At 38.1% G+C, this 18,744-nt stretch overlaps 1 protein-coding gene across 1 annotated transcript in view; it reads right to left on the bottom strand.

Annotated features, from left to right (window-relative positions):
- PRKAR2B (protein kinase cAMP-dependent type II regulatory subunit beta) overlaps positions 1-18,744 on the bottom strand; it is a 78,654-nt gene that overhangs the window by 17,314 nt on the left and 42,596 nt on the right. The window contains exons 3-4 of the mRNA XM_057364527.1: positions 2,883-2,935; positions 1,708-1,791 (exon numbers count right to left, since the gene is read on the bottom strand). Coding sequence (XP_057220510.1) covers positions 1,708-1,791; positions 2,883-2,935 — 137 coding nt within the window. The remainder of the gene's footprint in view (positions 1-1,707; positions 1,792-2,882; positions 2,936-18,744) is intronic.

Raw genomic sequence — 18,744 nt, 5'->3', positions numbered from 1 at the left:
GAAGTAATCCCTCAGTATTCTTTGGAAGAATCTGTCCTTGGAAAAAGTCCATCAAGTGCCCACACTGGAACAGTTTCAAGCTCTGTGTCTACACAAATTACAGTGTAGCTGATGGGATGCCAGCAGACCCCTATCATGCAGACCAAGTGGCTGATGGCTGTTTAGACAGAAGATGTAGCTCTCACTGCAAGGAAAGCAGATSCCACCCAGAGAATGGATGCTACAAGCACTATTAATGTCACAGCCRGCCCTAGGAGTGCACAATAATCCATCGTGTTGCAGGGCTCATAAGAGAGAAATGCTCAGAGATTAAGCAAGAGGGGTCTGCCAAAATGCCATTGCCAGGCTAATGCAATGATGGTCCAGCCAAGTGGAAGCCAGGACACAGCAACAATAAGGAAAATATATAATAATTTCATATCCAGAGCAGATGCCCACAAATTACTTTAATTCCCTGAAGCTACTCAGAAAAAAAAAATCAGGAGCAGAAGGGGTAAATGTTTGCATGACTTTAGTTGAACAAATAGAGTGGAGCAGCTGATTAACTGCCTACTAAACAGGTAGCATGAGGGGGTTAGGAAACCTTCTGTGTCAGGATCCCTACTGTCCCAAGAATCCACACATTAGCACCCACACTGAGACTTTTGATGCCCTCCCATGACAATAACTCAAGGATTCTGCTGATCTGGGGTTTTGTGGCTTGCTGCTCCTCAGGGCATCTCTGGGAACAGGTACCCAGGGTCAGGGCTCAATCTTTGTGCAGGAGCAGGAGCTGGAAACCTGCAGCACAATTTAATGTGCATTCGCTGTAATAGCACCTGATTTTCAACAGAGCTGCAGGCTGGCCTTTCCATTAGCTCCCTCCTGAATCAAATTTTAAACTTTCTGTTCTCATACTTAAAAAATCTACATAATTATTTCTCTTTCCCTCATGCTCCCTCCTTTGACAGCACTGAATAAATTCTCTTGAGAAAGCATTTGGGATGCTGTGAGTCATGCCAACCTCAGCATGCATGTTTTGATTGATACACTCACCTTTTCCCTTAAACAATCCTGTGTGCTTTTTGGTAGCATTATCACCTTTGTCTGATCCAGATCATTCATTCAGTGCATTTAAGCTTCCTTAAAAGCTCACAGTTGTTTTTATAGGAAACAGAAGGAAATTATTTGCAAGAAGAAAATTACCTGAAGCTTTTTAACAGTACTTGCATTAAGTGAAATCATACTGTAAACACGTCACTAGTACCTTTCTCCTTCCCTGTATTCCATAATTCACTTGTTCAATTAGATCCATAGCTAAATTGTAGGCTTTGGGGGTAATTTTCTGTTTTGATGGAGCACTCAGCACCTTTTGGATGCTAAAAAGTAACTAACAGAAAAAAACTTAAACATTCCAGTTAACTGATGTGCAGGAAGATTTAAAATAAGAAAATGCAGTAATTTACAATCATATTAATGTACACATTCTTCTTACTGTATAGATACATATTAATGTATTTCAARATTATCAGTTATGATGGTAAACAAAAGACTCTATATATGATGCATTGGTTATAAAAAAATTACATTTCTGTAATTYATTAAATGGTCAAGAAAGCATACATAAGAAGTTACAAAAGTCAAATCTGTAAATTTCTGTTCCAAAGCTCAAGAGAAATAATTCTTAGCAGCACTGCTAAATGCTGTTCATTACCAAGAATTTCTTACCGGGTCTAGGTTCTTAAAAAGAAGAATGTCCTTGCATGCCTCCTGCAGTCTGTTTCTTTGATCATCTGTTTTGGGGTGAATAATCTGAGGGATATAATACAAAAACTCTTAGAGCGATTATCATGTGGTAGCACTAGCTAAAGGACTGAGCTAATTCAGCTAAGCATTTTACACAATATTTTGGCCATGAATCATAACTCTTTCATTTCAAAATGTTCAGGATTTGAATAAACACTCAATGATAAAATGGTATCACCATAGCATTAGCAAATGAAACACTGCTAYATTTATCTCCCAAGATCTTTACACCTGTAGTATCCAGTTCATTTCTGCAAGCCATTCACCTTTATCTACACTACTGCTGCATAAACATTACTGCTCTCTAATCATATTTGGGGCATGCATGTTTTATAAAAAGCACTGCTGTTACATTCAGCCATTTGCCATGACTACTTCCTAAAGAATATTTTGTGAAAGAGTATCTGTGTTAAATTTATTTCAGAAATTTTCACGGAGTAAACAACAGACTTAACACTATCTAAGTGAGCCAGAGATTTATGACATTACCAATGTCTGGTTCATGTGAGTATCAATCAAGTTGTTCAACTCATATGCTTCAAAAGATAGGCTATGTATAGATGCAATACTATAGGGTAACCTTTTTGACAGTGTTACAAGCCAGAAATTAGGTAGAACATAAACAATCAAACTCTTGAAAGTCATGCTATTTTATCKTCAAAGCTAAGTAAATGCCTTTACAAGAGTGATACAAATAAGAAACAAATACAGTTCATTATTTATCACATTGTACATTAAATAATCTTAGCAATTTTATAGTTTACCTTTTTTCTGTCTTATGAAAAAGGAAACTACCTCAATATGATGAGGACACCAAGTAAGGGTTTATAGAAACAGGGGCTCTCTGGGTAAATATAATTGGGCAAAAATGCTTCCTTAATTACCAAACCTGTGGTATATGGTTAAGAAAAATACATTAAATGAGTGACTATTACACAGAATTTTCAAATATTCCTTTAACAGAAAACCCCAAGAGATTTCTAAAGTATATTATAATAAGAATGTTTTTGGAAAGCAATGGTAAATCTGGTTACATTTTTCCTCCTAAATTTAATGCATGAGTGTTGAAAAGGTATTTGACTGTAAGCATTAAGTACCCTAGATTCTGCATCATCCTCTTCATCATCGGGATTGTAAGCTTCTGCACACACTGAAATAAAAGARAAAGGAAAATATTAATTCAAATTACAGTAGTGTTTCACAAGATTTACAAAAGACAAAATGCATTGTGTGGTACAGCAAAAATACACAGTAATGTAACACACTCAATAGAGAAAATACTGAGAAGGTCCAGAGCAGGTCAGCTCTGAACTGCAGGTGAAACAAAGCCATATTTGTATCATTTTTGGACATGCTTTCCCTTTCTGAAAGGCCTCTAAGATACTTAGAACAGGTCAGGTGAGAAAGTGGTATCTTACATTACTATTGGAATTGTTTTTCTGATGTCTAAATTATTCTATTCTCTTAGAATTTAAGCTACCCATACAGGATGCAGAGACCAGATAATTTCCTTCATCTGTGTAGTTCAAGGTGATTTTGGTTGTGTTGGTTGGTTGATTGGCTGAAGGTGTTTTGTTTGGTTTTTCTTGCATACTGGAAAACTTTTCAGTCCTGCCTATCTTCTAYTTCCAAGGCTAAATAACTCTTGTTCTTCTATTTTTTCCCTTACAAGTCACATTTTCCAGCTTTCTAACTGTCCTCATTGCCACTCCCCGAACTCCCTCTAATTAGCTGTATCTTTATTGAAATGTGATGCTCAAAACTGGTCCCAGTATTTGAACTGAGCAGACTACTGAGTACARCAGATTAATTACTCCATACATTTTACAGGATATATGTCTTTTTCATCCATCCATACCTTCTTTACAACAGCTTGACTATGTTTTTTCATGTAATATTTATATTATTTTCAAAACCCACTGCTTAATCATCTGTCCTACRCCTGTATATGGCTATTCTGCCCAAGTATAGTACCTGCACCTGCTAAATATTACTTTATTTTCAAAGCCATTTCAAGATCATTTTCAATTCTAATCCTGTTCTCTGGTATCCTTCCAATTAATTCTCAACTTTGTGACAATTGCAAATTTAATAAGCATATTCTCTAAAACATAATCCAGATTATTGCTGAAAGAACAGATTAGTATCTAAAATAAACTCTTGTGGAATACACAGGAGTGAAACGGCAGTGGCTGCTTGGAGTTAACCTTTCTCAACCAGTTCTGCAGCTATACCCCATGCAATTTATATATAAACACTGCTTGATGCTGCCTAGCTTGTTTATAGGGCAATCTTGCAAGACAACATTAATAAATTTCTTCAAATGAAAATGTAGGGCATCTGTTCCTTTTCTTSTATCCACAAGTTTTATTCTCTTGTAACAGGGTATTAGATAGTTCAAACAAATCCATGCTGATTGCTGTTTGTTACTTTCCTCCAGGTGTTTACAAAATGAATATTTGTCTGTAATTTTTCTAGGAACAAAAATGATTTGCAAATATGTGACAGGACTCTTCCATCCATAGCTSCCTCCTCCTTTTAAGGACGTGTTTTTCCATTTTTCTGGATTTTTTTTTCACACTCATTTTTCTTCTTCGGATTCTCAATGGTAACTGCTAACAGGGTTGAGACTRATTTAGAAAATTCTTCCAGTTTCCAAGTATAGCAAATGTGAGGCACAGCTAACCTGGGAACACCTAACACATTAAGTACTGTCTGATTTGTCCTTTCTCTGTTCTAGGCTGTTTTCCATACACTCAAAATAACACCAGCGAAGACCAATGTGCTTCTGTCAAGCAGCAGAGCAACACTTTCCTGGAACATGATCTTACCAAAAATATACTTCCAGAACAATTTCTGTTACTCCTTATGTACTTATTGTACACAACCTTTTCTTGTACACATTTTTTGGTCCTGGCTTCTTTGATGCATTTTGGGTTTTCTTTTTCTCTACATCTTTTGCTGTTCTTTTGTATTTGTTCTGAATAATCCAAACTAGTTTTAATTTTGTACATGGTTCCTTTTCTGCTTGACATAAGTGAGCTGCTTCTATTTTAGACAGATTTATTTTACTATGTCTTTGGGGAACAAACAATTCTTTAATTTCTTTTATCCAGTCTCCTTTCTGAAATGGTTATGCCCACAGTCCCCTCATATCCCCTTGAAACCTATTGTTCTAATTCTTTTTCCTCTTTCCCTTCCTGAAATCTGCAAGTCCTGTCATAGCTCCTCTTTAGATTTCTTTTCCCACTGTCTCAAAATTTGGTCATAAGCGCATTGCAAAGCATTGGAATTCCCCACTGGCTTCCAGCTGGTGACTGATTTATTAAAATCCCTCATTTTCACCATTACCTGTACTGTGACAATAAAAATCCCCACTTACCTGATCTCTTTGCTGGTCTGTGCAATGCCTGCATGATAATGGAATCCATGAGTTTTTCCCTATTATTATTTTTATTCATAGAGCATCTGTATGTCCAACTCCCTCTACAGCCAGGGCACAGCACAAATATCTCAAYCAAAATATACAAAACTCTTTTCCTCCTCCCTGTCCTTCCACCATGTCTTTGCTATGCCAGTTCAGTCACAGTGCTGTTCATAGATTAAGATTTGGTGTCCTCTTGTTTATTTTTCCATACTTCCTGTCATTATACAAAAAACTTATGAACCAGTGACCAGGTAGACCCATCAACCTCCGCCTTACCACACCCAATTAAAAAGATTTCATGGTAAAGCATACCATTGYACATCTTAAGCAGAGTCCCAAAGGAAGTCTTAGTCCCCACTGTACCAGGTACTCAACTAAAATGTCAACTTTATAAAACTTGGCACCTTCAAAAATTTAAAGAAATTTGACACAAGACCCTCTGGAACAGACTGAAATTCTTACCCAGTTTACTGGAAACTGGATTTGGTCCCATATAATTACAAATGCCCACATAAGGAAGTCTGCAATCTCTCGAACAACTATAATATTTCACCTCTACATAAACAAAATGTTCCTACCGACTGCTTAATGGTACTACAGTTACTATAAACTTGTCAGAAATAAACTTCAGGAGATTTTATTTAAATAGCAACAATAATAACATGCCAAGTAAGCACTATATAACCCATCAGGATGTAAATCACTATTTTGTTTCAGYTGGTATCAGCTCTGTGACCCAGCACATGTGTGTGCACATGGCAGCCAACAATCTGTGTTACAGCACACYGTGCTGCTCGCTGTATGAAGAGTGTGTCAGCCTGAGGTACAGCTACATCCTGTCTTACCTCTATGAGAAAAAAGTTAAAACAAACCAGGAATTTAATTTAATAGCTTTGATACTGTTATGCCAGAACTGACAGGTCTCGGAGAGCCTGGCTGAACATTTAAYAGTCTTCCAGACCATATAAAAGAAGCTGAATTTATTCTCAACCGTGCCCATCCTGAATCACCTTATCAGTCCCTCTCATGTAGCAGGATCAGTCCAGAAAGTGAGTATGTTCCTGAGTACATATTTATGCTGTCAGCTTGTGTATCTGCTCTTCTGTGTATCTATATCTGCTATCTTGTGTATCTGCGATGCTTGGTACCATTGCTCTTCTCTGCTAGAAACTCATTTCAGCCAGTCTCAGTAGCTACTATCAGCAGATTTCTTCATTAAATATTTCTTCTTTATCACTGGYTCTGAACAATATATTTAAAAACTGCAGTTTCTCCTGGCTAGTGCCCCCAGGGCCCAAATTCTTAAAGGATTTATTCTTATCATCTCTGATGAGAAACTTACTCTTCTGGTTACAAATCTGTATTTATTTTGCCTTCATTTGGGTCATAAAGATTAATACCAAAGCTGTGAATCTGCTGTTTTAAAYATGGAATTTCCTTTCCTTTATTGCTTATTTCAGTAACACATTAATTTCTAAGTGCATACCACTAGATGTCTCATGGAAAAACTTGATCTTTTTATTTTGGTTCTTAAAATACTGTGTCTGACATTACTATGGTTCACTGAATTTTATTACATGAACACTGGGGTTTGGCACATGAGAATCCCACTGTCTAAAACAAAGTGTTTCTTCTGACCTGTATTTACATGTCCAGACTAAAATGGGATTAATTAAAAATGTGGTTTATTGGTTGAGGCAAATCCTATGCTTTGTAAGATGAATCCTAGTAGTTACAACAAGCTGCAAGACTGGTTCCCCCACTTCTCCATTTAGTATGTATTTCCTGGAAAACAAAGAAATTCATCATCTGATGACGATGAGAGGCTGCTCATGAATTGGACACCGTCTGTATTCCTTTCGTGTATTCCAAGGAGAAGTCTGTGGTCCCCATCTCTTTTGCCTAAGGCTTGACTGGCACCACAGACATTAATTATTCTGAATGACTGCACTGCTGGTGGCTGCAACACTCAGTGTTCAGTATTTTATTTTTCTATCTCTCAAGCTCATTCCAYATCCCAACAGTATCAGCACACGCTGACTGTACCGTGCTCAAAAGCCCTCCCACATTTTCCTGTGCGCCMTTGCTGAACACAATACTCACATCATTGTTCAAAAAGCAGTGCTAATACTGTTCTTAGGGACCTATTGCATCCCATACATAATTATGGCATTAAAAAATAGTGATACAAACACTGTATATATTTCTCCATTGGTTGCTAATCTCAACCAAGTGGAATGAACTTTTTTCAGTTTTTCCTGCTGGGGGTTGTTTCTCATATAGTTCCCCAAGATCGACACAGACAARCATGAAGTATTTGTAGGAAAAATGAACTGTCAAAAGACAGTGTATTATGAAAATACACACACACTGAAATCTGTGCACTACTCTAGATGAATTGCTTTGTCAGCAAGACAGGTAAGCTTTGAAAATGTCTAACTCATCACTCCAAGTAAAGTCAATTTTCTGGTTTTCACTAATAAATATGCTTTACATTCTAAATCAGCAACACAGTCACTTCAGCCATTAATTAATTCTAAAATGAAAATTAACATACAGTTGAYAATTGTAAGACCAAAAAACATGTTAGTCAGGCTCTCTCATTCCCCTGATATATCAGAAAATGAAGCTATCAATGAAGAAACCAATGAAAATTCATATATAGCCATTGAATAATAATTATTCAAATGATTTTGAATACTCAAAACATGGCAGGAAGAAAAACCAATATGTATGTATATTCTTTCCAAATACTCTTTCCAAACTACAGAACCTCCAAATCATGAAGTATATTAGAAAGACTTTTTCAAGAGAAGAAGAGTTGTGGAAATATTTTTCCAACCCCTTCAGGGCAAATCAAAACTACAGTTCTGCCAGCACAATGAYCAGGCTGAAGCATGAAAACAGATCATGTCTAGAGGCTGTAGAATGCCATACACCCCTATAAATATCCCAAATTATGACAGCTATGCCCATTCCCTCATAGAGCAAAAATGTCACTTCCCCACTTTAATKGCACAAAAGTTGCTCAGGTGACTTAATAGTAGTGTGAGATTTTTCCTGTTTTGTCAGGATTTACTTCTCCTGAATGAGAAATACGGTGCACAGAGACTCCCTGCAGAGCAGGTGGTAGTTCCAAACTGGACTAGACAAGTATGACTGGGCCTCCAAAGTTTCTGACATGGAAACCTGTTTTCTGACATCTCACCAATTCCTACACTACAGGAAGAACTAGCAAGAGAGCCCTGCACACTAAAATCCCAATTTCGTAAGTAGTTTTTATTTAATTTATGTATTTATTTTATTAAGCAACTTTTGAGGGGGGCTGGTAGCAGCAAGAAATAACTACTCGTGGTCTCTGATGTTTACAACTATCAAGTACCATAATATTTCTGTCTTCCTGGTTTTGACTGGAAAGATCTTCCACATGGAAGATGAAATGAAGAGTTGTAAGTAAACATAAGGACTGAAGAACAACCCAGAGAAAGGCAATCAACTCTCTTATCTATCTGAGCACACACTCAGATGAGACAGATAAAATTTATCTGATTTCCATGYATGATATAAGGCAATACCAACTCTGCTGCTGAGATGCACCGCTTGTGCCAAACCCTGGAACTATTGCAATAAGTTAAGACTACTTTAAATATAAACAAATTTCAAAGCATGATCACTGGGGCTATGACTTCCCATGATACTGTCAAAAAGAAGAAGTCTGTGAAGTTCCTACTCCTGAGGGGGTCACTAAACTGAAACTTTATCTAGGTGTAATTAAGTGAATAAACAGAATGCCTGATACTTTGCAATTCTGTGTTATTACTCTTTCAAATGCAGTGCACTTACATTAGAAATGCTATCCAAACTGGAATAAAAGTATGTATACACAGAAAAAAACATCTGGCAATCAGAGAGACATGCATATTGTAGAGATTTCCTCACATGCAACAAACCAAAATTAAAGAAATTTCCCCTCCCAGTCCATCAGACTTAGGGGGTAAGAACTTATGAGCAGTTGACAGCCTAGCACAAATCACAAAGTKCTCAGAACCTCAGCCTAAAAATCCAAAGTTGGATAAAATCCAGGCAGCTTGTTTCTTCTTAATTATCAGGAAGGTGGTCTTCAGTTCATTAGGCAGGAACTGAGTGAATCAGAGTCTTGGGAGCACTGCCAAGACAGTCTGTTTCAGGATCAGCTGCTCGTGAAGGACAGTTCCCTACTTTTGCTGTCAGTGCTCAGGCTGCAATTCCCCAAAAACTTCCTTCACAGTCACGAGCACCTACCAAATACCAGGGTTGTGCTCAGCTCCACAGCTCATGGCAGAGCCTTCATTTTGCCAGAGCTGGAAGACCTTGCTCAGCCTGGTTGCAACAAATCAGAGTCACACAATCAACTTTTCTCTAGCATTTTCTCTTGGCCATCTGCTACCAGAGCTATTTCTAATGTGCTGAACTACAAGCTATTTCCCCAAGCATTTCTAAAAAACATGAAGTGTCTAATATAACATGTAGCATCTTGAATGAGGTCCACGCCAATAGTGAGTCATAAAACCTCCCAAGGATTCTCTTTAAAAGTCCATGTGGCATTTATTCATATTTCAAAAAGCAGAAGTTTCATCAAGATTCTACTGATCACTACGAAAGCCCTTTTATAGAAACATGATAGCCCCCTCCAGAGACATTTTTGGCTAACTTTATCCCAGTTGTGTTAGTTATGTATGGACACCTTTGCACAAGCRCCTTAATATTATCTAGTATGTAAAAGTGATAATTGTGATGTGTTAGATCATAGCACCTTCCTCTACKGCAAAGCACACTGGATGGCAGCTGGCACACTCATTGCTGGGTCAAAGATGCACATTGCTCCCTAAAGTCACAGGGTTTGAATCACTGAGCAGCTCCTTCACAGAAACTCTCTATTCAAATCTCAGCACAAGGACCTGAAAGATTTCCCTATTTTTAAATAGGGCACCAGAAAGGAGCTTTAACAGAATTTCCCTAAGRACTTCCACAGTACTTAGCCCTCCTTCTAGTCCTATTTCAGTTCCTTCAATAATTGTACAATCTATCAAAATGGAGCTTTAAAAAAAACAAACAAAAAAAAAAACAAAAAAAGAAGCCCAGTCAAGCTTCTGGCTCATGGTAGGAGACAGATTTGCTTGGTGTTTCAGGAAATGCTTGGTTTTATCTGTCTGGCTAGTGAAAACCAGCACAAACACACATAACAATGTCTGGAGCACTGCAGGTAGTTGTTAAACAAGAAAATCATTACAAAAGTAGGATGTACTTGCCCTGGAAGAGTTTGCCAATATATACYATGTACTGTAGTACTCACCCTACAAGCATGAGGAGAGGCATAACATAGAGCAACATACTGTGCTCTGATGCTGATTTATGTCACCTTCTGTTCCCATTCTCACACAAGTCCAGCAGTTCACAGSGCTACAGTGTGTTATTTGGGATATGTATAAAATATGCATAAATATTTGACAAAGTCTGAGCCRACACAGAGCTCTTGGCATACATTTCAACTTTATATTTGCTAATACTACAGAGTAGAAACAGAACTGCACACAGCTCTTCCTGCCGTAGTTAGCACTTCATATAACATCATACAGTGATGTGATCACGTAAGACATCATAGATATTTTTTCTTATTGAATAGTCAACATGAGGATAATATTAGAGAGGCTAAATTATTTTCCCACTAGAAAAGCCATCTCTTTCATACAATGTGAGMAAATATAAACTGCAGCTATTAAAAAAACCATATTCTGAACAATGCAACCTAATCTTTGCCTGTTTGTTAACCCATTTAAAGAGGGTTAAAAACAAAAACTGTGTGGGACAGTGGTACCATCTCTCAAATAACATATTTAAGAAGGGGAAAGAACCTGCCCTGTTAAAGCAGCTGGAAGACAGGAATGAAAATACATGAGAAAATCTGTGTTAAAGTTCTCCAAGGAGTTACCAAGACTAATGAAACAAAAAGTTAGTGGTTGTTYTATGAAATGACATATTTATGGCTATTTTATATGCTAATGTTTAAARACTAAAACAAGATCTTGATAGCTATAGAAAGGATGTTGTGAGGGGAAGAARATGGTTAGAAGTGACAAAGAAATTAATCTCTGATGACAAGACACTTACAGAAATAAAAAGATTCAAGAAAGMAGAAAAAATTATATTAAGGGGAGACAACAGAAGGTGACCTCTAAGACAAAGACTCATGCAAAGAGTGACTGTAGGGGGAGTAGAGAAAGCCAAAACTATTGACTCTGACAAGCACATCTCAGTGTCCTGCCAGGGRTTAAACTTGGTTTAACCAAGGCAAGATGAAAAACCTGCCAATAGTAGGTATTACAGTAAGATAGTACAGTATATAGTACAATCTATCATATAGCAAAATGGGGAAAGTACACATGATTCCAAATCTAGAATACCCCTATGAACCTTTGCAATGATGTCTAAGTTATAAATACAAGMGTTTTTCAGAGACAGTGTCAAAGCCTGTGATCCCACATCCAGTGTGGATTTGGTCTGGGCAGCTAAGGGAGTGCAAAATTCAGTCCCAAACAGGCTTCACTGAAAACCCTGCATCCATCTGGGATTCAGAATAGCAAGCTGAGGATAGGCACCTAAAAAAGAGGTGGAATCATCCCTTTGAAAGAATGGTTGCTATAGCAAAGTTACCTTTGGTTTKCACCCTCTGGGACCAAGGGAAGGAAGTTTAAACCCATCTTTCCCATTTTCCAGAAGTGCCCTACATTCTGCGTTCCAAAGTACTCTGTAATGAGACGTTCCTCATTTCTCCTGGGCCCCGGCTGCCAGGCAAAACAAAATGGGGGAATTAGCTAACGGAGCTTGTCTCCTGGAGTTTTAGTGTGCTGGTTTTAGGTATGTTGGCTTTCATTGAACGGRTAAGTCATACTCACATAATCCTCCATAAGAAATATGATAAACCAAATTTACTAAACAGGTTCCAGATATAACAGAAAGACAGGTAGACAAAAAGCATTACGGAAAATATTTCTGCCAAGTTTTGAAATGGTTGATTTTGAACATCTGTTTTCTCAACAAGTCCAAAAAAATAAATTCAAGACTTTTTGCTGACAGGATTTTTTTCAAATAGCCAAAGGAAGTTCAGAAGACAAATCAAAACTGTGAAATAATATATATTCTGTTTTACTTTTTTGTAGTCAAAATATAAATTGCTATTATGAAACAATACTGGTAACTGCACAAGGTCAAAAAGCAAGTCCMACACAGCAATCAGTACATGCTCACCTACATCTGTAATGGTGCAGACAACCTTAACAAGCCAAAAGATGGGTTTCAGACATTATCATTCGAAGAACGGGGACTATAATCACCCTGAAAACACAGATTACCACACTTATATTCCCTAATAATAGAAGTTGTCMATCACTGTGTGACTACTTACCACTCAGAACAAGAAAAAAGGCTTTCAGGTCTCACAGAACTAACCTTTTTTCTAAGAGGAAAAAAAACCTCCAAGCCTCCACTCATTCAGCTAATGACCTGTCACTACTTGAAACTAATATTTCTCAGAATGTCCTTAGTCAATGGTAAATGTAGACAGTGCACTCTGATGACATAAAAAAATTGCATTTTTTTTTATTTTCAGCTTTCTAAACACCCTCTGCCCTTCCCTCCCCCTTTTGGTACCATTATGAACTAAATACTAATCTATTCAAAAGACTAAATGGGTAAACAAACAAACACATCTGTCTCTTTTCTGCATGCTGTGAAGCCAGTTTTATTTCTTTTTCTTCTTCTAGCATATTTTCTTCTTCTAGCCAGTTTTATTTCTTTTTCTTCTTCTAGGTCTTGCATAATTCCACAGTGCTGTTTCACTCCCTCATTATAAGAGGATGCAGAATGGCTGGAGGAGGTGACATCAGCATACACAGGATGCTCCAAGGTGCATTACTCTTTTATGCTGGTCACCACCACTTAACTTTGTTTTCTAAGTACCTGTTTAAAACCACACTGCTCTTGAAGGAAAGATGAACCCACGAAAACTAATGTATTTATGCAGGAGGATTTCACTGATGAGCTCTTGATAATACGACCTCAGAGAGCATCAGACTGGCAAGATGGTTTGGGCTTCCCAGTCTATTCCATACTCCAATGACTGTGATGACAAGAGCATCCTTCTCCACTGGCAGATGATCAAGAACAACTGAGCTTTTTCCACATAAAGAAGAAATTACTAAATTGCATGAATGGTCTCCTGATTTGTGCAACAAGTTTTTAATAATTATATAACATTATTTGGAAAAAGTTGATCACATATCCACAAATACTTTGCTGCTGTTTTCCAGTCCCTGTTCCAGTAGTCTCCATTTTCTGCAGAGTTCCTTGTTTTACACAAACTTCAAGTCCTTGGCTCTTGCCTTAATACACAAGATCTCCACTGGGACCAGCTCTTGCATCCCCTACATAGCCATGACCTCACATCATTTCAGAAAAAAATTAAACTGTCAGACAACAGGAGAAAGCTCATGAGTGCAAGTACAGCAAATTTGTCAGCAACTRAATCCATATCAGAAAACCTCTGAATAAAGTGGACTTGCCATTTTGAAAAGTAATCATAATATTTATGCTTCTAACTTGGTTTCCTCTTGAAACTGTGCTGTGCATGCAAAAGAGATCCATACTTTCAGGAGAACAACATACACATGAAATTATTCTTACTGAATGGAAGTACTTTTATTTCTATTTTTACTTYATGAGAGGAAAAGTTATAACACWYCCCCACTGAAAGCTACAATTCCTTYAAATCTGKAGGGGCAAAATAATGAAGATCCTAACCTGAGCCAGATACCTCACATTTACTGAAAGCAGTATCCTAAGAAATCCTGTGTCCCAGGTCACCACTTTTCACAAAAGCTTCTAGAATTACAGCACAAATTAAATGAAGAGTTAAYATCTCACTTTGCCAGGTGCTAGAATTCAGGCTTACAGTTCAGTCTTCTTCTCCCAGGAAACAAAGTACCTACAGCTGCTTTTCAGCAACAACTCTGTTAATTAACAAAGAATAAATGAACCCTTAGTGTAAGACAGAGTGGCATCTAGCTTCTTCAGCCAAAACAGTTATTTGTAGCAGAATGTTCTTTAAGAGATCAGTCTTAGGAGAATAATCAAGGCCACAGAGAAAGATCAAGGAACCCTGAGGAAATTGCATTCTTTTATAAGCGCCCTGTGTGTAAGCAGCAGTGCTGAAGAACTTCTTAATTTAATTTGTATACAGTTCCCTCAAGACTTCTAGAAATTTCAGGTTTAATGATTAAATAATCACTCAGTGTAAAAGTTACTAAGATAACAGCACAGCTAGTAGATAACAAAAATATTCTAGCTGAATGAACCACACTGAGTTGAATGAACCAGACTGCTGAGCTACCCACTGCTGGTATGCTAAATAAAGCTATTCTAATTATAAAGAAATAGAAAACAATAAAAAGCAATAAAAATTGAAAGCTACAAGTGCTGAAAATAAACAGCACCAGGCTTGAAATACCGTGACAAATGAATTGGAAGGTATTACTTAGTGTAAACACTTATAGATAAGCATGGATTTTTCATACTCTCAGGGGCCTTTCAATGGGCCAACCCGTAAAGAAAAGGTAAAGTTATTTACAACGAGCTGAAGCTCTCAAAGTTACACAGTCCTCAAGAGCCAGGGTCATACATCATACAAGTCTCATGAACATTTTCCATTTTAGACATGCACAATGAGTAATCAATAATATCAAGAAAGTGAAAAGTCTGGATAATAATGGGATATACAGTAGAATGGTCATCAAAATATGGAAAAGCTGCAGGAACCACAAACAGTCAGATGCATGAAGAGAAAAATACTATTGATTGTAGCTCTAAGCATGCTACTGGTCTTTATATCGCAATGCCCCTAATATTAGAGGTACCAGAGTTCATTACTGTTTTGTGATAAAAAACAACTTCTGTGTAGCTCATTCGATACTGTTGTTTTCACAGAACCAGTTAGGTTGGAAAAGACCTCTGAGATCATCAAGTCCAACCTSTGACTGGTCACCACCTTCCCAACTAGACCATGGCATCAAATTCCCTCTTCAGTCTTTTCTTGAACACCTCCAGGGACMGTRACTCCACCACCTCCCTGGGCAGCCCATTCCAGTGTTTACCAACCCATTCAGTGAAGAAATTCCTCCTGATTCCTCCTGTCCCACCAAAACTTCTACTGGCACAGTGGTGCTTACCCCTGGCAGTGACCAAGAGGCCCCTGAAACCTCAGACACCTGGAGCAGGTGAGGCCTCGGTGGCTTTTTCAACTCCATTCCTGTGCAACACAGGCATCTGATCCCTCCTGTCGTGGGTTTAAAACCTGATTTTTCCCAATTTCCTGGCCAACGCACCAAAAAATGTCGTGGTTTAAACTGTGCTGAAAGCCAAAAGCACTGCACCCACGATGTTCTCTCCCCTCCCCTCCACCGAAGAGGAAGAAGGGAGAGCAAAAGCCCAATTAACACGAAAATTTATGGCTTTCAGATAACATAATGTAATTGAGAGAAAGATACATATGTGCTCCAGAAAATGGTCAGACAGGCTGAATAACTTAAGTTGCAAAAATAGATTTATTACTACAAAATACTAAGAATACTGCGGCACCGGGGAGAAGAACAGAGATAGGGACAAATTTACAAAGAGAAGAAAAAATAAAAACGGACATTTTAAGACACCTGTCATCCTTTCCAGGACCGTCTCTTTCCCAGGTCCTCCCTCTCCACCCCCCATGTTTTCCCACACACAAAGCGGGGCAGGAATGAAAGTCTAACACAGATCAAACCACTCATTACAGTTGTTGTCCAGCATCACAGGAGAAACATTCTTACAGCTCCAAGCTGTGGAAGTTTTTTTCCCAAGAACAGTCAGTGTATAACTGCTGATGGCAAGGGAATATTTTCTTTACCTCGTAGGAGAAAAAGAAAGAATGTCCTTCAAGGCCAAACTGCGTTGTTTCAGCAGCGTGAGACCACTAATCACAAACCTCCTGGCAGAGCACAGCTTCTTCTCAGCATCAACTTGCTNAGGGGCAAAATAATGAAGATCCTAACCTGAGCCAGATACCTCACATTTACTGAAAGCAGTATCCTAAGAAATCCTGTGTCCCAGGTCACCACTTTTCACAAAAGCTTCTAGAATTACAGCACAAATTAAATGAAGAGTTAACATCTCACTTTGCCAGGTGCTAGAATTCAGGCTTACAGTTCAGTCTTCTTCTCCCAGGAAACAAAGTACCTACAGCTGCTTTTCAGCAACAACTCTGTTAATTAACAAAGAATAAATGAACCCTTAGTGTAAGACAGAGTGGCATCTAGCTTCTTCAGCCAAAACAGTTATTTGTAGCAGAATGTTCTTTAAGAGATCAGTCTTAGGAGAATAATCAAGGCCACAGAGAAAGATCAAGGAACCCTGAGGAAATTGCATTCTTTTATAAGTGCCATGTGTGTAAGCAGCAGTGCTGAAGAACTTCTTAATTTAATTTGTATACAGTTCCCTCAAGACTTCTAGAAATTTCAGGTTTAATGATTAAATAATCATTCAGTGTAAAAGTTACCAAGATAACAGCACAGCTAGTAGATAACAAAAATATTCTAGCTGAATGAACCACACTGAGTTGAATGAACCAGACTGCTGAGCTACCCACTGCTGGTATGCTAAATAAAGCTATTCTAATTATAAAGAAATAGAAAACAATAAAAAGCAATAAAAATTGAAAGCTACAAGTGCTGAAAATAAACAGCACCAGGCTTGAAATACCGTGACAAATGAATTGGAAGGTATTACTTAGTGTAAACACTTATAGATAAGCATGGATTTTTCATACTCTCAGGGGCCTTTCAATGGGCCAACCCGTAAAGAAAAGGTAAAGTTATTTACAACGAGCTGAAGCTCTCAAAGTTACACAGTCCTCAAGAGCCAGGGTCATACATCATACAAGTCTCATGAACATTTTCCATTTTAGACATGCACAATGAGTAATCAATAATATCAAGAAAGTGAAAAGTCTGGATAATAATGGGATATACAGTAGAATGGTCATCAAAATATGGAAAGCTGCAGGAACCACAAACAATCAGATGCATGAAGAGAAAAATACTATTGATTGTAGCTCTAAGCATGCTACTGGTCTTTATATCGCAATGCCCCTAATATTAGAGGTACCAGAGTTCATTACTGTTTTGTGATAAAAAACAACTTCTGTGTAGCTCATTCGATACTGTTGTTTTCACAGAACCAGTTAGGTTGGAAAAGACCTCTGAGATCATCAAGTCCAACCTGTGACTGGTCACCACCTTCCCAACTAGACCATGGCATCAAATTCCCTCTTCAGTCTTTTCTTGAACACCTCCAGGGACCGTGACTCCACCACCTCCCTGGGCAGCCCATTCCAGTGTTTAACAACCCATTCTGTGAAGAAATTCTTCCTGATTCCTCCTGTCCCACCAAAACTTCTACTGGCACAGTGGTGCTTACCCCTGGCAGTGACCAAGAGGCCCCTGAAACCTCAGACACATGGAGCAGGTGAGGCCTTGGTGGCTTTTTCAACTCCATTCCTGTGCAACACAGGCATCTGATCCCTCCTCTTGCTGAATTTAAGAGAACAGCAAATAGAGAATTCATCACTAATGGGGTCAGGTATGAGGTCCCTACAGGTACTGCYAAGGGAAAATAATGTGTCATCTGCACTAAGGAGAGGATGTATACTGAGCCTGTCAATATTCACTTAGAGTATCACCTACTCTAAAAAAAAAAKTWAAAAAAACCACAATAATTCATTGATGGTAACAAATCTAAAGTAGACATGAATTCCTAGTGTAACACAGTAAGAAAAAGGCCTTTCATATTTCCTTTTATTCTTTTTCAAGAACAGGTCAAAATRAAGTATTTCTTATTATGTCACCACCAAAAACCTAAGAAAAGGCACAGTGCAACAGGGAAGATAAAAKGAGCTGTTAATGAAATTTTAAGATCCTCCTCATCATGTAAGTCCATTCATAACTTCTAAGGAAAATACATTCACCTTTGAAAATTGAAAAAAAAAATATAAATCAGTGAAACCTTCATTTTAAAAAAGTATAAATATTACCACAGGTTTCAGTGGGCACAGCAAAAGGCCCAGAGCATATTTTTAGGCCGCCATGATGTGAAATGTTTTTAACATAATACACCCATAAAAGTGAAGCCAGGTAATGTCCACAAGAATTAGAGATACCATGTAAAAGCACTGCACAGAGAGCATGGGTAGCCTATGGGACACAGAGAATGGCAGATRCACCAGAGACAGAGACTGTGCTCCCTCATGCTGGTGCATCTGTCCCCCGGTATCTGCTGTTAGAAACAGCAGACATGTCTGTGCCTGTACCAACTAAAGGATCAACGACTCAACTGGCAAACAGAATAGCAAGTCTTCACTGGACACAATCCTCCACAAAAACAAGAAGACAACTTGAAGCCATGGCACTCCCACT

The sequence above is a fragment of the Malurus melanocephalus genome, unplaced genomic scaffold, assembly GCF_030028575.1.
Source record: "Malurus melanocephalus ecotype Western Australia unplaced genomic scaffold, MMel_1.1 scaffold_39, whole genome shotgun sequence".
In the NCBI taxonomy this organism is placed as follows: Eukaryota; Metazoa; Chordata; class Aves; order Passeriformes; family Maluridae; genus Malurus; species Malurus melanocephalus.
Note: the sequence above shows the minus strand (reverse complement) of the source record. Positions and strands in the feature narration are given on the sequence as shown.